Raw genomic sequence first — 27,128 nt, forward strand, 5'->3', positions numbered from 1 at the left:
TAGAACAACACTTATTCAAACATGCGTTTACTTGAACAAAATTACTTCAATGCTACAGAAATGGTTTATTCATATTTTGAATTAGCTTTAATGGTTATTTTTATTTCAGTTGCAGTTTAGCAACATCATTTTAATCTACTAAGCTTATGCAACTATTGTTTAAATGAAAACTTTTTATATTTATACTTTAATTATAGCTTAGTATTTATATTTTGTCATTCATATTAGTTATTTTGTAAATCTTTCTCAGATTTATTTTTACAGCCTACAAATACTGCGGTGCAAAGGAAAAAGGCAGTAACTTTTTGGCCGAAAATGAGTTATTTATATTTCCTATTTATCACGTGGATGAGCAAATTTTGTTGTTTTTTTATCTGCTAAATTTCCAGTGTCCTGATTATAATCAATTTGTATATAAATAATTGCATACAGTAATAGTAATTACTTGTAGCGTAATTATTATTAGTATTTTTTTCTCAGTTCAACATTATAGCGAGTTTATTTATGATAGACATTCTTTAAGATCTATAAACCATTTCAGTTCCTGCCTGTCAAACTATTTCAGAACTGTAACAAGGACTGATTCAGTCATTTTTTATATCAATATGTGGACCCTTTTGGATTCTCAGAAGCTATGGAAATTAAACATAAAACTGGAAATAGATTAGGACCACTGTTATTGTTTACATCTCTCAAAATGGTCTATTATAATTTAATTAGATTTAACATTTAAAATATCATCCAATCAAACGTAAACGCGTTAGCAGCAACATCCGGGCCGAGAGCGCGCACCAAAGCCACGCCCCTCATGTCCATTCTCTCTATCCCTTCTTCCCTTCCTGTGTATTTACGTGAGCAGAATCTCGCCACCCGGAAGTTTCCGATGGATGATGTTGGCGAATACTAAGCGCTGATTTGCTCGTCCATTGCTGCTCCGCTGGCGCTCAGTAAACCGGCTCTGCGGGGATGTCCGGCAGTGTGAGTGCTCCTCCGGCATGAAGCAGGGCTCTCGGTGACTCCTCCAGGATGCTCCGGCTGTTCGCGGCTCTGGTGGTCCTCGGGCTGCTGCTCGCCTGCTTCACTTCCTGGCTCTTCGACAGCTATGACGGCGCCTGGCACCCGAAACGCAGCTTATTCCCCCAGTCCGGGCGCAGCGGCGGCCCTCCGCACCCCGGCGGACAGCGGGACAACATCTTCTGGTTCGTGCAGGTGAGCGGAGGTCAAAACACACCGGTCATTAGACTGTCAACGGGCCGACCATGTGATGGATTGGAGGACGGCTTTTATTTTGCGTTCTGCCATAATAATGTATTCTCGCTCCGATATGGAGGATTATGGGCTGTCATGTTGTAGAATATTAATGGCTGAATATTGTAGTATGTAGCAGGACATCAAGTGTGAACAGTAGGGCTTTGTAAACTGTAGTTATGATCAGGACTATGTATAATGATATAAGAGTAACGTTAAATGATAAAAGGGTATATGGTGTGCTGGATCAAATATGAGACGGACATTTTATTTTCATGAAGACTATTGCGTTACCGTGATAAGTCTAGAGTAATCAAGTATGACGTTGTTTTATTGTAATTATGTATATTAAAATTTGTAACGCGAGTTCAGTGGTAGGCCTCCTTAGATTTGCCTTGAAGGGATTGATAGTTCACCCAAAACATGAAAATTCTGTCATTTACTCTCCCTCTTGTTTCAAACCTGTTTGAGTGTGTTTCTTCTTCTTCTGTTGAACACACACATACACACAAACACAAAATATGAAGAAAGCTGGTAACCTGTATTAACCATTGACTTTTACAGTATTTCGTTTTTTTCCTATCGCTGTCAGTGGTTACTGGTTTCAAACGTTCTTCAAAATATCTACTTTTGTGTTCAAAGGTAAATAGTGAGTAAAGTTGCATTTTTGGCCAAACTATTTCTTTAACTGATTTATTTTTGTGGTTCACAAATTATTATTTTATATTATATTTTATTCTATTGTTATACTTTTATTATTTCAAATTATATTCATTCATGTTATATTATATTATATTATATTATATTATATTATATTATATTATATTATATTATATTATATTATTCATTCATTCATTCAGTTTCTTTTCGGCTTAGTCCATTCACATATTCGCTAATTCACATATAGCGGATGTCTTTGGACTTGTGGGGGAAAACGGAGCACCCAGAGGAAACCCACGCAGGGAGAACATGCAAACTCCACACAGAAAAGCCGACTGACTCAACCGAGGCTGAGGCGATTGTGTTACCCACTGTGCCACCGTGAGGCCTATATTATATTATATTATATTATGTCATATTATATTATATTATATTATATTATATTATATTATATTATATTATATTATATTTTGTCAAATAATATTCATTAATATTATATTATGTCAAATTATGTTAATTTATATTATATTATATTATGTCATATTATATTATATTATATTATATTATATTCATTATGCTTCATTATATATTCAGTATTTCACATTTCAGTATTTATAAATATTTTAAAGACAGCTTGTATAGAGCTTTAGCAAACGAAATCTCATAATGTGCTTTTTGTTTACAAATTAATGCATGTATTATTTTAAATGTCAATTCTTATTCGGGTTTTTAGCAGTGCCCACTGATCTGTATAGTGGTTTTGCGCCTTTGTGTCATTAAAATCATATGTGAGGTTGGAGTTGCATCTTTAAAAAAAAATTCTTTATGTTTTTGAGTAAAATGTGTGTTAATATATCAACAAACATGTCTTAAACCTGCCTAACAAGACCAAGGAAAGATGATTATTAGTTATTCAAATATTACTTCAAACTCGGATCACTCAGATTTGACCTTTTAAGACGCATGATATTGATAAACTTGTATAAAATCACCATTGTTTTATTTATAGTATATTTTTATGCAATTCTAATTTAAAATGTTCTTTAATGTCTGGGCTGTAGCTAACAATTATATTGGTCACATCGTGTGTGGACAGACAGACAGACAGATAGATACATACTACAGAATCTATATATATGGTACCTTTTGATTTCTTGTAAAGAAAAAGTGTCGCTTCTGATCTGTCTGCTTGGTGTGAATAAAACCCTTGTGCTATAAATTGAAGGATACAACATTAAACCTTCAGCTGTGTACAGACTGGCACATAAGAGATGCCTTCTGCAATATGCCACTGACACTTGTTCTATAAATAGCTATGCTTTATGTGTGAGATTTCCAGCACTCACTGTTAACTACACACAGGCCTGCTATTTGCCCCATCATCATCATCATCATCATCATTATTATTATCTGCTTTCCAACAATGCTGGTTTCACTGTGCAGGTGTCTGACATCCATATCAGCCGTTTCCACGATCCAAGGCGCATCCCAGACTTCGAGAAGTTCTGCACTGACACTATTGACGTCATTAAACCTGATCTTGTGCTGGCCACAGGTGAGATGAACTATTAGCCCTCCTGTATATTTCTTTCCCCAATTTCTGTTTAACAGAGAGAAGATTTTTTTCAACACATTTTTAAACATAATAGTTTTAATAACTCATTTCTAATAACTGATTTATTTTATCTTTTATTTTACCATGATGACAGTAAGTAATATTTTACTAAATATTTTTTCAAGATTCTAGTATTCAGTTTTTAGTGACATTTAAAGGCTTTGTTTAACAGTGGTTTGTTCTGTAAATAATCCGAAAAAAATTGCTTAAAGGGGCTAATAATATTGACCTTAAAAGTTTTTAAAAAAATTAAAAACTGCTTTTATTCTAGCCGAAATAAAACAAATAAGACTTTCTCAAGAAGAAAAAATATTATAGGAAATACTGTGAAAAAAATCCTTGTTCTGTTAAACATCATTTGGGAAATACTTAAAAAGAAATAAAAAAATTATAATAATTTTGACTTCAACTGTACATTGTCAAATTAGATTTTATATGAACATGAAATATAATGACACTCACAAACTTGTGTATTTTAATTGAACAGGGGACTTGACAGATGCAAAGACTGAGAGTAAAATGGGCTCTCTTCAACATGAAGTGGAATGGCAGGCCTACCACAACGTCCTGAAAAGATCTCGGGTGCTGGAACGCACAAAATGGATTGACATTCGCGGAAACCATGGTGAGTATTTGGTTTACAAAATTTTTAAACAGAATAGTTCATGAATGAATTCCGTAATTGACTCCACCTCAAGCCATCCTAGGCGTATTAGGTTAGGTGGACATAATCTGGGTCATGTTAAAGGCACAGTATGTCATTTTTGCCACTAGAGGGCGTGTATTCACAACAATACAATACAATGGTAAAACAAATGTGGAAATCGATGGTGTGTGAGATTGTGTCACTAGGCATGGGCCGGTGATTCTGGCGGTATAATAACCTTGGATAAAAATATTACGGTATTGTGATTACTGCTCTAAAATAAGTTATTTTTAAATGTTAAATGTCTGGGTAAAAACAACAACTTTTCCCCTTTTAAACACAATATATTTTATTTTGAGAAACATTTATAATGTTTTGGAGCAGTAAACATGTCCGGCTAAATAATAAAAATAAATTATTGACTTCTGCTGTCTTCACTAGTTTTAAAAACACAGATTTGTTTACAATTTAAAATAGCATCTTTGGAGATCTTTTCTGCTGGAGATGTTGTTCTAAAAAAAAAAAAAACCTTAATAAAGAAGTTTAACATATACCTTAGGAATGGTATAGCAGAAAGTTTTGACGGTTTTAAAACCTTGACTTTTCCAAACAGCGGTATACCTTTATCAAACATTTTTTAAAACTGTTATCGTCCCATGCCTACGTGTCACTAGTTAAAATTGCTAATTTTTTTGGATTTGAACATTCTTTGAAACATTTGGGATGATTTAAGTACATTAGTCAGCTAAATATTTAACACTTTCCTAGTGGTTGTGGTATGTTTTAATTGTGCCTTTTAAATAATATCTCAGCTTTTGAATGGCAGTGAATGGTGCTCGAGTTTTTTGAAACTCTAAAACATGAATCCGCCCATCATTAAAGAAATCAGTTTGACTCTAGAGGATTAATGAATGACTTTCAAAGTGAATCAGGGTTTTTTGCATTGATATTAACAATGGTTACTAATAATCGCTATATACACATGTTTAAGAGCTGCGCTACATTATTTTTAAGAGCGATTTGTAAACAAAATTGAGTTGTTTTGGCTAAACTTTAGATTTAGCTTTTCTCTATCCAGGATTTTCATATGCCATACATTGCAACTGAAAAGCCAATAATATTAATAATTAATGGAAATCTAAATATTTTCTTACAAAAAACCCCATCACTTTGCTCCAGAATGCACTCATTAACCTGGATTACTTTCATGATGAATAAATGCGCTTTTTTAGAGCTTTAAAAACTCGGGCGCCATTCACTGCCATTGAATAGCTGGAAAGAGCCAGAATATTGCTTAATACAGCTCAGGTTATTTGGTTAAAGAATAAGGGCATATTCACCACAGATGACATGAGGGGGATAAATTATGAATTTTAATAGTTTTTTTATTATTTGAGGCGTACTATATCTTTAAGAAGTTGCGAACAGAATGAATGTTGTCAAACAGATTGCCTGATCTCTCCACGTGGACCTCAAAGAAAAAGATTGCTACAATATTTTGCAAAGTATCTTTTACAATAAAATGCAAGTAAACTGCCATCAATAGAGCGTAAGAAGATCATTCAAAACTATACAAATGCAATAGTACACGTTCAAATACTTTAGCCACTAATTTGAGCCTAAAATAGACAGTCCTGGCCCAAAATCACATAACTGGTTGAGCGAGTATCGCTGATTGAGCAGGAATGACAGCGTTAGCATTCTTTGTGAACTGACGGTTTCATATTACAAGTTAAAGGAAACCAAAAATTTACCTGATGACACTTTTCACTATTGTTTTCTATTGTCGGTTTGGTCCACAGTTGGTAAAAGAAGTGTCTGTAAGTTTGGTGGGAGATCTAAATAAAGCTCCAAATTTAAGTTTCCACTTTGCACATCGCTGTTGGTCAGGAACAATTATTGTCCATCTTTGTCCCAGTGTCTGTTGGCAATAAAACAATTAAAGCGATTGAGCGAAGACAGCTGGACACGGTTATGTCACACTAATGACTTGAAATGAAGCCCAGCTCTGTTAAACAGGATATTGCCGGCTTGTTTTGACACAAGAACAAACTTCAGGAGGATTAATAACCACTTTGCTTTCATGAGGCTATTGCTCATTAGTCTTATTACAGAACACCCATAATCAATTAAATCAATTTTCATTTACGCAACAGAGTTATTATTTATTATTTTACTTTAAATATATTCAGTTTTCTTTTTAATTATGTTAATGTTTTAACATTTTTATTATTTCAGTTTTAATCGTTCTAGTACTTTTAATTCTGATTTTACTTTTTATATGTATTTTAAAATTTATTTTAATGATCAAAAACATTTTTTAATAGGTTTTATTTTAGTTAATCATTATAACACAGTTACAAATTGATATTCCACATCATATCCATAAGTTGTTGTTTTTTTTGTTTGTTTTTATGTAGTCAGTCAAACACAAAAGAAGATCGTTAGATGAATTTTCACGGTGTTTATTTCCATACCTCAGGTTTCTGATTCAAACAGTACATTTTCAAAATTAAAAACTGAAGTCATTTAGCCCTGTATTTTAAGTTTTCAGACACTATATGATAGCTTTTTTGAGATAAATAATAAAGGTGAAACAAACCCAAAAAATATAATTATTAAAAAAGACTAACATTTCAGTCATTCTGCATTGTTGTATTGACATAGACTTCCAACTCCAGACTGCAAATCCCTTGTTACATTTCCAATGACGAATACAAAAATTAAAACTGAACATAATATATAGAGTGCAACAGAATCACAACTCATCTAATTAACCACATATGTAGGTAAATGGATCATTTGGATCAACAGGATTTAATATTAACCGATAAAACATTCATACTGCAGCAGTTGTTTCATGGGGTATTTCAGATGGCAAATTAATATATTTAGCTACAGAGAAAGCATCAGCCTAATAAAGCTCTCTAATGAACTCCCCCCATAGCTCTTATATAATTTTTCCTCTATTCCCATTATCCCATTTCCCCACCGGTCCTGTAACTGGTGTTACATTACGAAAGCTGCCAGACATGTAATAAGAGCTCCATTATCAGTTATTTTGTCCCCGCTCCTCTTCCATTTCCAGGAAATCTCCACTGATTTTTCTCTCTTTGTCTCCACAGATGCCTTTAATATCATTTCTCTGGAGAGTGTGAACAATTATTACAGGTCAGTATTAATATTACAAATGTAGGAGTATTAAAATGACAAGAATTTTTTGATATTGAATGTGAAAAATGCCCTTTTAATGGTCATACTGAACTATTTGTTTAGTTTTTTTAAAAGAGTTGTTTACACAGTTTTTTTTTTAATTGTTTGTCTTACTCTAAAAAAAAGAAGTGTGCAATATTGGCAAATATTTTGATAACAGTAATTTTGCTAAAGGTTTGCTGTTTTAGGTCTTCCATGATAAATAAATTATACTAAACCTCCAATAGGTGGCAACAAGTCTTAATAAAAATACATTCACAGTTCATTCAAAACGGCTGATTAAATAAAAAGAAAGGGATAGTTCACCCAAACATTTAAATTCTGCCATCATTTGCTCATCCACTTGTTTTAAACCTGTTGGAGTTGAACACAGAGGAAGATATACTGAAGAATGGTGTGAACCAGTAACCATTGATTTCCATAGTATTTTTTTTTTCTCTGAAAGTCAATGGCTGCTTTTCCTCATTCCTCAGAATTTCTTGTTTTGTGAAAGAAATTCATCGAGTGAATGAGAGTAAATGATGAGGACATTTTCATTTTTGGGTGAACTATTACTTTAAGCTATGCAACATTGAATCATTGGCTAAAATGAATCCTTCTAAAACAGGTTATTTCAGGAACGAGACATTGCAGAGTTATAAAGAAATGCACAAATGCTTTGCACAGGTTGGTGAAAAAGGCACAAAAAAGCAGACAATATTTTGTCTGGAACATAATTCGCTTAACATTTAATGTCAGTTTGTTCAGCTGTTGTATAAAATAATAAAACTCTAATATTCAGGAAACCGCATTCAGAGGTTCGATAGCATTTTTGACAAAGGAAAAGCATTCTGTGCAATCTGTTAAATTATAATATGAATATTTAAAAAATGTAGATATTCATAGATATAACTTTAATAGTGTGGTCATTCTGACTACATTCTAATCTGCAAAACATACGTGATAATATCAGCCTGCACACTGTTAAAACAACAAATTAAATCACACACACATTGTGGTCAACATTTTTTCATTTTGACTTTACATAAAAGGGTTAGTTCACCTATAAATGAATATTCTGTCATTAATCTGTCACCCTCATGTCGTATCAAACCCCTGAATTCTTTGTTCATCTTTATAAAACAAATGAAGATATTTTAGATGAAATCCTGGAGCTCTCTCATCCTCCATCTAGACCATTTCAATGTGGTCATGTCATTGGCCCATGAACATTTACTGCTTGTTATCAAACTATTCCATAACTATAACAAGAGGCAATTCAATCATAACTTGATGTTAAAACAGCAATCATAATATTAATTATCAATTTGTAGCTCTCTTTGGATTTTCGGAAGGTATAAAAATTAAAAAAGTAAAACAGGAAATACGTTGGGACCATTGTTATTGTTTACATCCCTCAAAATGGTCTATACAACAATGATCTCGAGACATTCAAAGTCTAGAAAAGCAACCGAAAGCTTTGAAACCAAGTCATATTTACAGTTTGTTTCCTGGCACATAGTATTATTATAGTTGAATCACTGAAGTCAACTATAGTTGAAGGATGAGAGAGCTTTTACATTTGATCTAAAATATCTTTATTTGTGTTCAGAAAAGTCTGATGTCCCTAGAGAGTGTATGTGATGTTTCAGCTCAAAATACCACACAAGTAATGTTTTATGACTCTTTGAAATTGACCCTTTTAAGTCCTTTGATTCTAATTGTGCCATTTTGGTGACTGTTGTTTTAAATTAAAACTAGACTATGGTCTTTTCAAAAGAGGGCGGAGCTACAAATGCCTATGTGTCAGCATAATGGCAGATTTAAAAACAAGACTAGGGTCCTATGCTAATGAGGCAGAAGTCATCACAAATTTGTGTGGCTTTCCCCCTCTAATGACATCATACAAAGGGAGAATGTCAATCAAAGTGTTTCTGCAGACTGTTTTAGACTGTGTGATTATAAAAAAAAATAAAAGTAATAAATGTTTACTATTAGAAGCTGGTTATAGCTCTGTTCGCAGACGTTTGCCACACAACTGTGTTTAAACCCCTTAAAAAATATTTTTTTGCACGATAGGTCCCCTTTAATTACCAAATTTCTTCATTCTTTAGTCAACTAACCCTTTAAGTCAATGCACCTATTCAAACTAGTCATACAAGATAAATTTTTTTTTCTTAATTATCATTCTTTCCTGAATATGTAGGAAGTACTCTGCCAATCAGAAAGTAGGATCCTTCCACTACGTACACAGAACTCCCTTCGGGAACTATTCATTTATTTGTGCTGATGCCACTCTGGTCCCGGGACCAAAACGGCCTTATAACTTCTTTGGGATTATTGATGAGGTAGGAGAGATTCATTGAATTTTTTTTTTCCCACTGTAAATGTGATGGTTTGTCTTTGGACTGAATTCTGAACATTCCCCATAGTCTCAGATGGACATGTTGGCGACCTTCAGAGAGGAGAGCCTGAGCAGTAACAAGTCCATCTGGTTTGGACATTATACCACATCCACTGTCATCTCCCCCTCCCCAGGAATCCGAGAGCTCATGAGGTTTGGAGAAATCAAGCAATAACACTGTCGCTTGTTTCCCACTGATATCACATATGCTGTTTTATGCACATTTATGTCTGATTTGGGTATTCTTGCACAGCCAGAACTGAAAAGCAGAAGGTCTGGTCCACCCTGAAGCTTATTTCAGCTAATTATTGACTGAAAAATGCATGTGATTATTATAGAAAGTGAACGAGTTTTCTATAGTTTTGTCCTTTTTTCTGTTCTACTCTCTTACGGGCTTATCTGAAATTATATTAAATTACAATAATGGAGCAGCAGGAAAAACTGAAATAGCTGGGAAATGCTGGAATAAAAGTTATTTACAATAATACAAGGGATGTTGGGTGTAATAACACTCAAAAAAGAAATTATTTGATCAAAAATGTAATGTTATGAAATATTATTGCAATTTAAATGGAGCATTTTCTTTTAAAATCTATCTTAAAGTGTAATTTATTCGTGTGAAGCTGGATCTTCAGCCACATTACTCCCGTCTTCAGTACCACATGACTCTTCAAACAAATTAATCTAATATTATATATAATTCAGTGGTCAGTGTTATCGAAAAATGTTGTGCTGTTGAATATTTCTGTGAAAAAAGTGATAATATTATTTCAGGAGTCATCAATTCATAGAACTCCATGAGAAATATGTTGAATCCAATCTTTACTGTTGTTTAATTCAGTATATTCTTTGAGGAAGTCTTAATGTCTGAAAATGTTTGAATGGTAGTGTACGTTAACATAATTACAGCAGGAAGTCTATATGTATAAATACACTGAGGAAACGAGTTCTGTCTGTGAGTTTTCGTCCATGCAAAACTAATATTACAAATTATTGTGCATTTGCAGCTAAAAATAAAACCTGAATGTACAGCTCCGCTTTTTTTCACAGTGGTCAGCATTTGAAGTGGATCAAAACTTTTCATCAAAGTTGTCCTAAACCTATTAGTTAACTCCTATTCTTGTCTTAGAAAGTTTTTTGATCCACTTCAATCCACTGTTGACTACTGTGTAAACTACCTGACAAAAGTCTTGTCGTCGATCCTAGTTTTAAGAGCAACAAATAATAAATTGGCATTTAGTTGATCATTTGAAAAAATGACAGAAGGTAGATTTTTTTTTTGTTGTTGTTGAACTGCATCCCAATCATCACAAATACTGCAGAAGATCAACTGGAATCTGTGTTGACCCATGATTCTCACATGAATCAGTCAAGTTTGGTGATGGAAAAATGATGGTTTGGGGTTACATTCAATATGGAGGCATGCGAGAGATCTGCAGAGTAGATGGCACCATCAACAGCCAACGGTAACAAAATATTTGAGCACTGCCCATTACATTACAAACCACAGGAGAGGGCAAAATTTTCAGCAGGATAGCACTCCTTCTCATACTTCAGCCTCCACATCAAAGTTTCTGAAAGCAAAGAAGGTCAAGGTGCTCCAGGATTGGCCATCTCAGTCACCAGACATGAACATTATTGAGCATGTCTGGGGTAAGATGATAGAGGAGGCATTGAAGATGAATACAAAGACTCTTGATGAACTCTGGGAGTCCTGTAAGAACTCTTTCTTTGCCATTCTAGATGACTTTATTAATAAGTTATTTGAGTCATTGCAGAGATGTATAGATGCAGTCCTCCAAGCTCATGGGAGTTATACACAATATTAATTCTTTTTCCACTGCACCATGACTTTATATTCTATACTGTACATTATTTCTGTTAGTGAAAATACTTTTGTCTAAGCAAAGTCAGACCTTACAGTCCTAATTAAATAATTAAAAACCAAGGTATGATCATATTTTATTTTGATACCAAATGATCAACTAGAAGTCAAGTTATTATTTATTGTTCCTAATACTTGGATAGGCGACAAGACGTTTGTCAGGTAGTGTATATCTACTCTGTTCACCACTAAATGCTTTGAATTAAGAATCTTTCAAACAAGTCATTTCACTACCCTGGCAATCCCTATAATTATTTCATCCTAAAATCATAATTTGCATCAACACTTGCTTTTATAAAAAGGCTGTTTAATATTAGTAAAAATACTTTAAAATGATTGTGGGCGATATAAATCAGAATGTGTGGATTGTCTGAGGCAGCCGTCTGAAATTTGGGACAACTTTCAAGTGTCATTGCAAATGCCATGTTTATCTGGTCATCTGACCTACCTTTTAAAGCCTAGTATACAGTATGATTCCTTTTGTATTCTGGCCTGACCGATAAAGGGATAGTTCACCCAAAAAAAATGTAATTATTCATCATTCACTCACACTCAGGTTTTGCCAAACCTTTGGGTTTCTTTGTCTGTTAAACACAAAGACGAGATTACGAATGTTGGAAAATGGTAGCCATTGACATACATAGTAGGAAAAATAATAAAACTAATTTCCAACATTCTTCAATATATATTTGGTGTACTGAAACAGCGAGTACAAATTAGTATCCCTTTAATGCATAGATATATGCAAACATCACATTCAGTGCAATTTATTTGAATATTAAATATTTATAATAATATAAAGATAAGCACCACTAAACTGCAGATTATATCTTATATTGTATACAGTCTGTACAATTGCATGCTATAAGACTATTAGTTTAAGTGCAAACACATCATATTCTGCCAATTATTATAATTTTTTTGTTATTTTGTTACAGTACAGCTGTGGCGTATTTGTGCGGGCACCTACACACACTTGGAGGCTTCATGCCGGCTCTGCACAGTCGACATCAAGGAGGCACACTGGAGTTAGAGCTGGGAGACTGGATGGACAACCGCAGGTGAGTTCATGGAGAACCAGCTCCACGCTCAGGAAAATGTAAATATGTGACCATAGACCACTAAACCAGTCATAAGTGTCCATTTTTAAAAATTAAGATCATCTGAATGGCAAGTAAATAAGCTTTGTATGGTTTGTTATGGTAGGACTATATTTGGCTGAGATGCAACTATTTGAATATCTGGATATTGAGGGTTCATCAAGTCCAAATACTGAGAAAATCTCATTTATAGTTACTTAACATTTTTACTAATCAAAAAGGGAGTTTTGACATGATGAGATGATTTAGACAAGATGTCACACTAGACTCACTCATGAACGTCTACTCAAAGGAGAAGATGCTCTAAAATCTAGTCAAAATTGTAATAGCAAGGTAATTGTCAAACATATACTTTTGCAATGCTCTAATTTTTATGTTATCAGACAACACTTTTTATCTGTCATCGTAGTAGTAGTAGTAGTCGTCGTCATTGTCGTCATAGTAGAAGTAGTAGTAGACATAGTAGTCGTCGTAGTGGTACTCATAGAAGTAGTAGAAGACGTAGTAGTAGTCGTCAGCATTATCGTAGTAGTAGTGCTCGTAGTAGTCATTGTAGTAGTAGTTGTCGTCATCGTAGTAGAAGTAGTAGTTGTCATCGTAGTACTCGTAGTAATTGTAGTAGTAGTGGTCGTTGTCGTAGTAGTAGTAATAGTAGTCGTCATAGTAGTACTCGTAGTCGTAGTAGTAGTCGTCGTAGTAGTAGTAGTTGTCTTCATAGTAGTAGATGTAGTAGTAGAAGTATTAGTTGCCATCATTGTAGTAGTAGTTGTCGTTGTCGTCATAGTAGTAGTACTCGAAGTAGAAGTAGTTGTAGTAGTATTCATAGTAGTAGAAGACGTAGTCGTAGTAGTAGTGCTTGTAGTAGTAGTAGTAGTAGTAGTAGTAGTATTAGTACTCGTAGTTGTCGTAGTAGTTGTAAAAGTAGAAGTCGTCATAGTTGTAGTAGTAGCAGTAGTTGTCGTCGTCTTAGAAGTAGTAGAAGTAGTCGTCGTTAAAGTAGTAGTAGTTGTCATCGTAGTAGTAGATGTAGTTGTAGTAGTCGTAGTATTTGTCATTGTAGTTGTAGTACTCGTAGTTGTTGTAGAAGTAGTAGTAGTTGTAGTATTCGTCGTCGTAGTAGTAATAGAAGTAGTCATCATAGTAGTAGTACTCGTAGTCGAAGTATTAGTAGTCATAGTAGTAGTCGTCATAGTACTTGTAGTAGTAGTAGTAGTAATCATTGTAGTAGTAGTTGTCGTCATAGTAGTAGTAGTACTCGTAGAAGTAAAAAAAATAGAAGTAATTGTAGTAGTAGTCATCGTCGTAGTAGTACTTGCGGTCATCGTAGAATTAGAATAAGACATAGTAGTAGTCGTAGTAGTAGTCCTTGTAGTAGTAGTCATAATAATAGTACGTGAGTAGAAGCAGTAGTCGTTGTCATCTTAGTAGAAGTAGTCATTGTCGTAGTAGTCGTTGTCATCATAAAAGTAGTAAAAAAAGAAGTAGTAGTTGTAGTTGTCATAGTAGTACTCGTAGTCGTAGTAGTAGTAGTCGTCGTCGTAGTACTTGTTGTAGTAGTAGTAGTAGTAGTAGTTGTCGTCATAGTAGTAGTAGATGTAGTAGTAGAAGTATTAGTTGCCATCATTGTAGTAGTAGTTGTCGTTGTTGTCATAGTAGTAGTACTCGAAGTAGAAGTAGTTGTAGTAGTATTCATAGTAGTAGAAGTCGTAGTAGTAGTGCTTGTAGTAGGGGTAGTTGTAGTAGTAGTAGTAGTAGTACTCGTAGTTGTCGTAGTAGAAGTAAAAGTAGAAGTAGTAGTAGTCATAGTTGTAATAGTAGCAGTAGTTGTCGTCGTCTTAGAAGTAGTAGAAGTAGTCGTCGTTAAAGTAGTAGTAGTTGTCATCGTAGTAGTAGATGTAGTTGTAGTAGTCGTAGTATTTGTCATTATAGTTGTAGTACTCGTAGTTGTCGTAGAAGTAGTAGTAGTTGTAGTATTCGTCGTCGTAGTAGTAATAGAAGTCGTCATAGTAGTAGTACTCGTAGTCGAAGTATTAGTAGTCATAGTAGTAGTCGTCATAGTACTTGTAGTAGTAGTAGTCATCATTGTAGTAGTAGTTGTCGTCATAGTAGTAGTAGTACTCGTAGAAGTAAAAAAAATAGAAGTAATTGTAGTAGTAGTCGTCGTCGTAGTAGTACTTGCGGTCATCATAGAATTAGAATAAGACATAGTAGTAGTCGTAGTAGTAGTCCTTGTAGTAGTAGTCATAATAATAGTACGTGAGTAGAAGCAGTAGTCGTTGTCATCTTAGTAGTAGAAGTAGTCATTGTCGTAGTAGTCGTTGTCATCATAAAAGTAGTAGAAAAAGTAGAAGTAGTAGTTGTAGTCGTCATAGTATTTGTTGTAGTAATAGTAGTAGAAGTAGTAGTAGAAGAAGAAGTAGTAGAAGATGATGAAAAAGAAGAGTCAAGCTTTAAATAGGAAAATTATCAAACCTTTGGTCATTTTTGAGCAAGATGCCAATGGTCTAATTCGATTTAATGATTTATGCTAAGCTAAGCTAAAAATGGTCCTGCCAGATCTGGAGATGAGCTTGAATGGATTAAAAATAGGTCAATCTCAACTGTTTAAGTGTGGAGCAGTCATAAAATGAGCCTGTTTTAAAAAAGTTTTCCTTTAAAAAAACTGCTTTCGATTTTATTCTTCTTTTATGTATTATTTGTCGTTGATGTCTTGTTATTGTTATGAAACACTTTTTATTATAGTACGAGTGTTTTATTAAATGATGTTTGTAAATTGGCCATGAAAAAGCCATAAAAGCTGATATGGCAATAAACTCAAAACTCAATTGTGTTGTAAAAGCTTTTCTCCCTGGGTTCAGGTACAGGATTTTGGCTTTCGACCATGACCTGTTCAGCTTCTCTGACTTGACGTTTGAGGACTGGCCCGCCATGCTGATTACCAACCCCAAAGACGCACAGTACCTGCAACCGGGAGTGGAGCCTCTGGGTCGAATCCGCAGTTCCACTCACATCAGGTGTCTCTGTGTGTGTCCTCTTAAACCTCCAAGTGCTCAAGCATTGGCTAATGAAGCATTACCGTCTCTCATCCAAACCTTGTGCTCTTGCTTATTTTCCTACACGCATGTTCTGTGTGTTCTTTCACGCATTGACTGCACACTCATTGTGTCCTGTTTGGGCTTCTGCAGGGTCCTTGCTTTCTCTGAATCCCCCATCACAGCCGTGTACGTGAGCGTGGACGGAGTTACACTGGGGAAAGCAGTCAGCGCTGGAGGTCCTCTATATGTGCTGCTCTGGGATCCAATGCACTACGCTACAGGACTGCACACTATCAAAGTCAAAGTGGAGGTAGCTAATGATTTGAACAATCACCCAACACCAGTGCTGGAAAGAGTACTGAAGAATCATACTTAAGTTAAAGTACTATTACTTTCCTAAAAATGTAGTGCAAGTGGAGTAAAAGTATCGGTTGTAAATATTACTCAAAGTATGAGTAAAAAGTAGACCTTTCAAAAGTACTCAAGAGTAGTGAGTATTATGCTGTTAATAACTGATGCATTTACATGTAATATGTGGATGTGTGTAAACATAACATTCTGTAGTGCATTTAGTTATTGACCAGCAGGCACACAACGTCATAAGACGCTAATATTAGGTTAGATTGTGATGTCGGGTGGCCAAAACTTAATGTCTAGCCAGCGTCTAAGGATTTAGGTTGTGTTAGAAAGTGACCAAAATTCAATGTGGAGCCAACATCTAATATCAACATCATATTGACGTCAAATACTAACTTCATTTGTCAGGTATGGCAACTGAAGTCCAAGGTCTGATAGACGACATAGTGGTAACATCCACACAACGTCAAACTAACATCATTAGACGTGATATTTAGTTGATTTTAGGTTGGATGTTGGACATTGGGGTTCTGTTGTGATTTTTAGGTCGGACGTTGGGGATCTGATGTCAAAACGATTTTCATTTCCAAACAAAATGCAATGTCAATATGATGTCATGTTGACGTCCTGTGTCTGCTGGGTGTTTAAGGCCATTTCGGCCATCATACAGTAAACATCCGTCATCTTCTCATCAGTGACACGCATCTAAACAGTCTCTGGGTCAATGCATGTAAAGATTTTGGACATATTCTTGGACACATTTAATGCTTCCAAACAGTTTACTGCGATTATAAATCGCCCATGTCTTGAGGGAGTTCATTATGCGATGTGTGATTTGATTGCACAGGAATCACAAGATTCCTCAGCCAATTTTTATTGGAAGAAAAAATAAAGTAGTGACTGCAGGTTGAAGGAAAGTAGTGGAGTAAAAGTACAGATACAGCACTAAAAATGTATGCAGGGCAAAATAAAAGTACACATATTTAAACCTACTCAATAAATTACAATTCCTGAGAAAAACTACTCAATTACAGTAACTTGAGTATTTGTAATTTGTTCCTTTACACCACTGCCCAACACTTAATATGACTGGATGGTAGGCATTTGTACAAATGGCAACATGGAGTCTATCTGCTTTGTTTGCTTTGTACCTTGCATTATTTAGTTCAACTATGTTAAAGGTTTAAGCCTCTACTGCAGGGCTATTCAATTGGCGGCCCGCGGTTTAGTTCAGTCGAAAAACGGCCGCTATAGTTATGAAGTGATGTGCGTCTGTTCAATACAGCACAAGCTGCAGTTGAAGGCTGTGCAGAGCAGCCGACAACTTTTGGATATGTTTGTAGAACAGGCCTTTTGTACAATGCACTGATATCGTTAACAGGGATGCAATGATTAGGCTATTACACTATTAACCCCACTTATTGATCAAACGCTTCTCAATGCCGCATTTCTGTTGCACGGAAAAAATGCTGCTGCAACTAAACAAAGTTATGCCAATACGCACGCACACTGGATTAACTATAGCAGCACGCCGTTGATATATTGCGACTTTTCCGCATGCAAGTTCATTATTTCCAATGGAGATGCGTGCCTATTGGGAGCGGATGCCTGCACGGCTCGCAAGCGGACCGACGCACTCGCGCACTGCAGGCGAACACAGTACAATTGATCTCACACTGTAGTGCTGAGAGTTGTGCTTGGCTTTCAGTACAATGTAAACAAAAGATACATTAGACGAATTATTACAGATTAATAAAATGATTATGCATGTATAAAAGCAGATAATAACAACAGTTCATTTAAATTCTTAGCTAATATTAGACAAATACTATTATTTTTTTGTTCTTATTTTTATTTATTTATTTATTGTTCTGTCATTTATTTTCATTGTAAAATGATCACTCATGTTTAAATCAATAACTTTTTCATTTATTTTTAAGTCCAAAGAGAGAAATGGACTATTGTTTTGTTTTTTATGAATATTTTGTGCTGAATTTGATTACTGAGCAGCAATAAACAACACTTTTTAAAATAGAAGCAGTTTTTCGTGAATTATTATTATTATAATTATATATATTTTTTTGTGAACTTGTAGTGTTTTTAATTGAATAAATCCATAATAATCGTGATAACCGTGAAACAATGATCATTCTTCAGACTATATAATCGTACAACCAAAATCTTTAATCGTTGCATCCCTGATTGTTACGGAGTTTAAAACATAACATATGAATGTGTCTGAATGTAGAAGAAGCCTACTTAAGCAATGCACTGATGTTGTTGTGCTTCAAAATACAACATTTGAATATGCCACATTGTACAATGCATTGATGTTATGTAGTTTCAAAATACAGCATATTAACATTTTAATGTAGAAAAAGTCAACGTATGTGTCTTTTTGAGCGCAAATACAGCATATGGGCTCTTATATGCTGTTGTGTCATCACTTATATTGCAAGTCATATCTCTCTGGCCCCTCGTTTGGAATGCTTTTAATGAACTGGCCCCCATGACAAACTAATTAAATAGCCCTGCTCTACTGGGTCAGTTGGCATTTCTGTGTGAAGTTTGCATGTTCTCTCCGTGTTGGCGTGGGTTTCTTCCGGGTGCTCCGGTTTCCCCCACAAGTCAAAGGACATTCACTATAGGTGAATTGGGTAAGCTAAATTGTGCGTTGTGTATTTGTGTGAATGAGTGTTTATGGATGTTTCCCAGTACCGGGTTGCAGCTGGAAGGGCATCCGCTGTGTAAAACATATGCTGGATAAGTTGGTGGTTCATTCCACCCCTGATTAATAAAGGCACTAAGCTAAAAGAAAATGAATGAATGATAATACCAAAGACAGGACAAAATTGTCAGTTCAGTTCAACTATATGCTAAAAGTATGCTTTATGTAGGATTGACAGACGTAGGATATTTTTTTGTAAATTCGCAATCGCTTAATCCAACGATAAATCAACTAAAGGTCGCAAATTTTTGTGATCCTGCAAAATTCTTAGTAAACAGAATAATTATCGCAAAAATTTCAAAATAAACTCAACATCTAATTCCAAACTATATAATCAAATATAAATATTTATTTCAGTTTGCAATTAATTGATTTACATGACTTGTAGATGTTGTATACGCAGCGCACGTGATGAATTTGAGGGTCTCGAAAAAAAAGATGTCTCACCTGTTCCCTTACAATCCATTACATTACGTTACAGGGAATCGGGGGGGGGGGGGAGTGTTCAGCCTGTGCAGTAAGCAGATGCAGATGAAGCGTGAGTGATTTACATGTGAAGTCATAGCAAAGATGAGATATAGACATCCTGTGGGGCGAATTGGGCATTTTGCGTGTTTGATGTGCTTCGGACTGCAAAGAAAAGTTGGAGCAAACTGAGCAATGAAACCGACAGATGGAGATTGGTTCAGGGATTACGGCCGCTAGACGTGACCGAATTGAAGGGCATTATTTGTACTTTACATGTATGGCGTGGCAGCACGGTGGCGCAGTGGGCTGCACAATCGCCTCACAGCCAGAAGGTCGCTGGTTCGAGCCTCGGCTGAGTCAGTTGGCATTTCTGTGTGGAGTTTACATGTTCTCCCCCTGTTTGCGTGGGTTTCCTCCGGGTGCTCCGGTTTCCCCCACAGTCCAAAGACATGCGGTACTGGTGAATTGAATAAGCTAAATTGGCCGTAGTGTATGAGTGTGAATGAGTGTGTGTGTGTTTCCTAGTGATGGGTTGCAGCTGGAAGGGCATCTGCTGCGTAAAAGCATGTGTTTGATAAGTTGGTGGTTCATTCCGCTGTGGCGACCCCAGATTAATAAAGGGACTAAGCACAACCATGTAAGGTTAATATACATTATAATGTATGGCGTGTATTATGATATGCGTCAAATCGATAAATGATTTAGCTTAACTCTTTCCCTGCAGTTAATGAGAGAAAACGATTCCCTGCCATTGACGAGTTTTACGGCAATCCATGTTTTATGTGTATTATGGTAGAGGAAATCCTATATTCATATATATGAATAAGATATACGTCTACAAATAACATAATGAATTACAAAATTACGAATTAGAAAAACTTCAAAAAGTTCAAACTTCTAACATTTCATTTTTTTTTTGTCTTTTTTCTACTTTTTATTTAAGATTTTTTCATATATTTTTTACAGAACAACCCCTTCCCCAACAATTTAACCCCTTACAGATGAGGGGATACGTAAAAAAACAATAATAATGAAATTATAATGAAATTTAAAAAAAAATTATAATAAATAAAAAAATCTATTAAAAAAATAAATAAAAGGTACTGCCATCATAATTACTTTACAAGGGATACATTTGTACATAAAGTTACATTGTGTTTCATTGTAGTTGCCTCAAATTACAGTGATGATAGGTTAAATAACCTCTAAATATACATATCTAAATATGTCGTAATACTTCTCCACCTCTCCACCTCACGACATGCAGTCATTTCTTCCATTATATAGACCTGTTTAAGTTTCCGAATCCACTGAGCCATCTTTGGAGAACCTTCTTTCATCCAATGTTCTGTTATCATATTTTGCAACCAGTAATAATATCCTTAGGACAAATCTTGTTACTTTATTAAACATTTCTTTGGACCAAACTTCAAACATTTCAAAATACAATTTTGTAACTTATGAACCCAGAAAGCTTACATTTACCAAAGGAGAAAAAACAGAGAAAGTAAAAATAAGAACTGAAAAGGAACAGCAGGGTATTAAAGATCAAACAGATAAGGCGATATATTGTAGTTCTATTTTAACATTGTTAAATCTCAGAGTCCAAAGATTCCTTCCTCTTACTCCATTAAATAGCCCCTATTTGCTTTTTTGTTTTAAAGAGAAAGCGTTGAAATTGGATTTTGATCTTTAAAAATGAATGTTTTAATTGTGCTGTTTCTGAAAGTGTTTTGAAGTAACTGCTCTTCTGTGTGTCTGCTCCAGGACTCTGCAGGCCGCTCAAAAGTGCATGAGCAGCAGTTCACGCTGGAGGAAGAGCTCACTCCCAGCTTCGGCTTCGTGCAATCCTTCATCCTCCTCACAGACCACTACATACTGGTAGGAGAATGAAACCTATCACACAGAGCAAATTTCTTTCTTAATGCTTCACTTAAATGGCCAAAGTGTCACAATTTATACTTTTATTCAGATTTTTTTGATCCAGTTTAATTCTTTAACTTCCGCACACTTAAGTATTTCTTTTCCAGTTTCTCTGGGTAAATTGTGTTTACACCACATTAAGCAAATTTTGAGTAACATGATCGGCAGCTGGCTCTTTGCAATTCTTACATGGTCGCCCACTGACGCCAAGCAGGGCTGTTCCCGGCCAGTATCTGGATGGGAGACCACATGGGAAGTGGTGTTAGTGAGGCCAGCAGAGGGCACTCAATCTGCTGTCTGTGTGGCTCCTAATGCCCCAGTATAGTGAAGGGGACTCCATACTCAGTGAGCGCCGTCTTTCAGAAGAGACGTTAAACCGGGTCCTGACTCACTGTGGTCGCTAAAAATCCCAGGATGTCTTTCGAAAAAGAGTTGGGGTTTAACCCTGGCATCCTGGCCAAATTTGCCCACTGGTCTCTGTCCATCATGGTCTCCTAACCATATAATAATTGGCTTCATCACTCCTCTCAACCAATCAGCTGGTGTGTTGTGTGCGGTCTGGCGTGGTATGGCTGCGGTCGTGTCATCCAGGTGGATGCTGCACACTGGTGATGTATGAGGAGATCCCCCCAATGTGTAAAGCGCTTTAAGTGTCCAGAAAAGCGCTATATAAATGTAAGGAATTATAATTATTAATATTCAATGGAAGCAAATGGTCAACCAGGTGCATGCGATGCCAGTTAAAAGAATAGTTCACCAAAAATTTAAATTGTTATTATTTGCTCACCATTTCACTTGTACATTTTTTTTCCTCTGTTAAACACAAGGAAAGATGCTCTGAAAGCTGGAAAGCGGTAACCATTGACTTCGATAATATTTGTTTTTCCTACAGTGGATGGCAATGGTTACAGGTTTCCAACATTCTTCAAAATATCTTCTTTTGTGTTCAACCGAGTAAAGAAACTTATAAAGGTCTGGAACCAATTTAGGGTGATTAAATAGTGGGTAAATGTTAATTTATGGGTGAAATGTCCCTTTAAATGGTTCAGATTGTAAGTGTGCACTTGAAAAATTCTTGGTTGTTTCAATTCAGTGAACAAACCTGTCCAATGGGTTATTTTTTTAAATTATTTTAAATACAATTTTAAAGCAACAGTTTTATAGTGTGGGTCTTGGTCAAAAGTACAAAAATAAAATTTATCTTTTACATTAAAAAAAAAATCATGCCGTCAGTTGGCGTTTCTGTGTAGAGTTTGCATGTTCTCTCTGCGTTCGCGTGGGTTTTCTCTGGGTGCTCCGGTTTCCCCCAGTCCAAAGACATGCAGTATAGGTGAATTGGGTAGGCTAAATTTTCCGTAGTGTATGAGTATAAATGAGTGTGTGTGGATATTTCCCAGAGATGGGTTGCGGCTGGAAGGGCATCCGCTGCGTAAAACAAATGCTGGATAAGTTGGCGGTTCATTCCGCTGTGGCGACCCCAGATTAATAAAGGGACTAAGCCAACAAGAAAATGAACGAATGAATGAAAATAAATCATACTGTTAACCCATTCATGCCCAAATTTTTCTAAATGGTTCCATGCATGTAGCCTTGTTAATAGTATCCTACACTGTAAAAATGCTCGGTTTCACATAGGGATGCACTGATACCATTTGTTTTTACCGAACCAATCCCGATATGGCTCTAAACAAGAAGAGATGAAGTTCATAATAAGGTCCACTTATGCTTCAAAACTGGTCTGTCAATTAAAATGTTAATATAAATAAACAGACAGTGAAATATTCAGTTTCAGAGTAGCCTATATTAGGCTAAATAATTTTCTGTTAATGACAATCCATATTGCGCCCGTCAGTTTTACTTTTATTAATTTAATCACTTTGACCACAATGAGACAGGCTTTACAAACTAATCGCAGCACTGAAACTGTTCCCCTCGGAAGAATAAACTCAGTCAGAAGGATGAGAGAACAAAAACTCATTGTGAGAATAATGTTACTGAGCGGCGCACATCACGTCTGCACAGCTGGTGCGTAAGTGAAGCGCTTGACGCATCACTGAGACACCATGTGCAGCCCTTCGGTGGCTGCGGACACTTACAAAACTGAGCAGCACAAAGGGAAGAAATCAGTGCATTGAGGATCTGTCCAATGTATTGTGTAGCCTTTTCTCACTTGAAATTTCAGGTAATAACCCTCTCTACTCCAGAGAGTGCGAATGCGATCTGCTGATCTACCAGGCACAGCGCAACATGATTTAGAAACAGCAACTCCTTGTTGCAGGTCAAAATGAACCCATTAAATGCTAAATTAAATGCATTTCTCCACTGATTATTTAAACTAATAGAAACAATTAGTCTTAGAGAAAGTTTTTCGTGTTGTCATTGTGAATAAATGGAGAATAATTGACAGGGGAAGCGCTGAAGTGAACATGAATTTAAGCACTTGAATATTCATCTGTACTTCACATTAAACTATAGAATGGCTTCAGACTGTGTGGGATATAGTAGGCCTACATGATAACTTACTAGTGCCTTATAATGGGCTTCATAGCTTTTGTTGGCTTATAAATTACACAGAATATAGCGCACACGCAAGATCGGATTTGGAACCAGCTGGCCGATACCCGATCCAGCAAAAATATGTGGTATAGAACCGATATCTGATCCAAGTATCAGGATCGGTGCATCCCTAGTTTCACACAATCGATTTGTGTTGGGACAACATGAAGGAATTAAGTTAACTTATTAGTTTTTACAAATTTAAGTGGACTGGACATAAAGCAATAAAGTTGCCCCAACGAAATCTCAAAAATTGTGTTGTTTCAGCTCATTTTAAATAAGCAAATATAAAATATATTCTTTTTTTGTGTAGATGAACATGTTTTGCATTTATTTTTCTCAGGTTTTCAATTATTTTCTAGAAAATCGTATTTGAATGTGCAGCAGCTATAGTTTCTTCTGGGAAAATATGTTGTTTGCATGTATTTCAATCAAAAATTTGAATATGAGGAGAACATTTGGCATTCTAACTCAAAACAACTGCTTTTAACAGATCACATGCATATATAATAAACAGATATACATCACATGCATCTAATAGCCCTGCTTGTATTTCCACAGGCGCGGATCGCTTTCGTGGTAATAGTTTTACTAAACCTCGGTGGGCTTGTACTCTTCAGATTTATGCCAGTCTCTTCAACAAGAGGTATTTCAGTTGTTCTAGCCTCAATAAAAAAGCGTGTCCTGCCATTTTTAATCAAAAATGAATGGTCCTCTTAAAACACAACTGACTCTTGACAATTCATCAGGACTGTCCTCTCAAGCCTGGATGTCCCTGCATCTGGTCAGCAAGAGCAACGTGTTCTTCTACACTCTACTGCTGTTTAATCTGTGTACAGCATTAGGTAAGAGAATAATGACTTCAACTTTCACTGCAAGGGAGATTTAATCATTTTGTACAGAAACAGAGAGTATTGTGGTTCATTTGGAACATTCAGAGGAAAGAAAGAATGAATGATGGAGTATGAGATAATTATTATATTATAGATAATTGCAGCTTAGTTTTTCTAAATGCCTGTATTCAACCGTCGAAGTTAAGAATGTGTAATTAATATGATAAAATTATGAACCAAAAATAAACTGGTGAGAGTGCTGATTATAGTATTTTGTTTTTGGTCACCGCTTATTGAAGAAATAGAAATCTTTCACATTTGATATTCATAACTTGCCAATAATAGGCATGTTGTTTAATATGTCAGGCATATCAACAAAATCATGCACTTTTATAAAGTCAGTGTTTTCAGGAGCTTAAAATATGGTAAATTAACTGCAATAATGTATAACATGTTTTCAAGTTTTAGTTAACAATGTTGAGTAAATGGCCCTCGAATGAGTACATTTTAAGCCACATTTTTATCCCATATATACAGTAGAAGAAAATGTTTAGCCCTCCTGTGAATTTTCATTGATTTTTTTTTTATTTATTTATTTATTTTTATCTTTCCCAAATGATGTGTAACAGAGCGAGGAGTTTTTCCCAGTATTTTTTATAATATATTTTCTTCTGGAGAATGTCTTTGTTTTATTTCGGCTAGAATTAAAAAAAAAAAACATTTTAAGGTCAATATTGTTAACCCCCTTAAGCTATATATTTTTTTCGATAGTCTACAGAACAAACCATTTTTATACAATGATTTGCCTAATTACCCTAACCTGCCTTTAAATTGCACTTTAAGCGGAATACTAGTATCTTGAAAAATATCTAGTAAAATATTATGTGCTGTAGTCATGGCAAAGATAAAAGAAATCCGTTAGAAATGAGTTATTAAAACGATTATGTTTAGAAATGTGTTGCCTGACTTCAACTGTATAAATATGTGTTTGTATGGATGTTTGCTTATTTATTACTTATTTTATTTGTATTCTTTTATTTATTTTGCACTATACAGTGCTCAGCATACAGTATTTGCAATCTACAGTGCTCAATATATGAGTGTGCCCTGCACAAATCTAGCTTTTAAATTCATATTTTTAATAGGAAACTACAATATTATATTTGTGCATATACATTAGATGAGTCAGTACTGAAGCCAAATCTAAAAAAATAACTTAAGATAACGGTCCAAAAAAAGTTTAAAGAGATGAAAAAAAAATCAAGAGAAACAAAAAAAATATGTAAAATGTAGTTAAAAAAATTGTAGTTTGTAAATTTTATTTATTTTTTGCTGTATTTTGCTTGATTTTAATTGTGTTATCTTTCTATTTCTAAAGTTGTTTGGTGACTAAAATATATCTGTTATTAATATACTATTAAGATGTTATTAATATACTATTACTGTTACTATATATCTGTTATTAATATACTATTAAGATGTTATTAATACACTATTACTATTATTACAATTTTATATATATTATAAATTTTATATAAATATAAAATTGTAATAATAGTAATAGTGTATTAATAACGTGTGTGTGTATATATATATATATATATATATATATATATAGATAGATAGATAGATAGATAGATAGATAGATAGATATAGATGTAGATATTTATTTATTCATTCATTCATTCATTCATTTTCTTTTCGGCTTAGTCTCTTTATTAATCCGGGGGTCGCCACAGCGGACTGAACCGCCATATTTATATTTATTTATTTACAATGACGAAGAGTCTCAAAAACACGTTTGTATGAGGAACTACTTTCTTCCACCATTCATTCACATCTGCAGCTGACGTCAGAACAGCAGAAACAGTTGTTACTTTACCAGCGTATTTGAATGATTCTTTAGCTAATTATCTAAAGTGATGACAAAACAGGTTATTTTGAGGACATTTTAAGATTATAAGGCTGAACGTTATGAAATGTCATCAGTCTACAGAGATTTTGCAGTATTTCTCTGTTGCAATCGGGATTTCACAATAATTAACCTCGAAAAAGCCAAAGCAACACAATCATTCCCGGATTACTATGGTATAAATACAGTACTACAACAAACAAAAGAGAGATTGACTTAGAATGTCACTTATCTGATTTATAATGATTTGATCAGCTGTAATTTGAAATTTACGCTGAGTTTTTCTTGCCTAAGGACTTTATTATGCCGTCTCTGTCAGCATTTTGTGGTGGAACGCCAACCGTCTTTGCTCTGCCCAATGACAGGCTGATGGCCGCCGACTCGCTGAATCTCGAAATTATAAATATTTAAAATAGGCACTATTCTTATAAATAAACTGCATAGTTGCAATCTAAACAACTATATTCTTGCCTAATAAAACCTCAAAAGTACATTATGTTGTCCAACAGCTGCAATATTTGTCAAACTGTTGTGAGTTTATTAATCTGCTGTTACTCTTTGTGGGC

At 35.0% G+C, this 27,128-nt stretch overlaps 2 protein-coding genes across 2 annotated transcripts in view; one reads left to right on the forward strand and one right to left on the reverse strand.

The window, feature by feature from the left end:
• ptgr2 (prostaglandin reductase 2) overlaps nucleotides 1–27,128 on the reverse strand; it is a 75,771-nt gene that overhangs the window by 22,178 nt on the left and 26,465 nt on the right. The gene's annotated exons all lie outside the window — the stretch shown is intronic.
• Nucleotides 869–27,128, forward strand: part of tmem62 (transmembrane protein 62) — a 35,475-nt gene continuing 9,215 nt past the window's right edge. Inside the window, exons 1-12 of the mRNA XM_056476716.1 lie at nucleotides 869–1,209; nucleotides 3,352–3,463; nucleotides 4,011–4,148; nucleotides 7,295–7,340; nucleotides 9,568–9,709; nucleotides 9,794–9,918; nucleotides 12,589–12,711; nucleotides 15,609–15,764; nucleotides 15,936–16,095; nucleotides 21,106–21,219; nucleotides 24,379–24,463; nucleotides 24,567–24,662. Coding sequence (XP_056332691.1) covers nucleotides 1,027–1,209; nucleotides 3,352–3,463; nucleotides 4,011–4,148; nucleotides 7,295–7,340; nucleotides 9,568–9,709; nucleotides 9,794–9,918; nucleotides 12,589–12,711; nucleotides 15,609–15,764; nucleotides 15,936–16,095; nucleotides 21,106–21,219; nucleotides 24,379–24,463; nucleotides 24,567–24,662 — 1,480 coding nt within the window. The 5' untranslated portion in view covers nucleotides 869–1,026. The remainder of the gene's footprint in view (nucleotides 1,210–3,351; nucleotides 3,464–4,010; nucleotides 4,149–7,294; nucleotides 7,341–9,567; nucleotides 9,710–9,793; nucleotides 9,919–12,588; nucleotides 12,712–15,608; nucleotides 15,765–15,935; nucleotides 16,096–21,105; nucleotides 21,220–24,378; nucleotides 24,464–24,566; nucleotides 24,663–27,128) is intronic.

The sequence above is a fragment of the Danio aesculapii genome, chromosome 17 (genome assembly GCF_903798145.1).
Source record: "Danio aesculapii chromosome 17, fDanAes4.1, whole genome shotgun sequence".
NCBI lineage: Eukaryota > Metazoa > Chordata > Actinopteri > Cypriniformes > Danionidae > Danio > Danio aesculapii.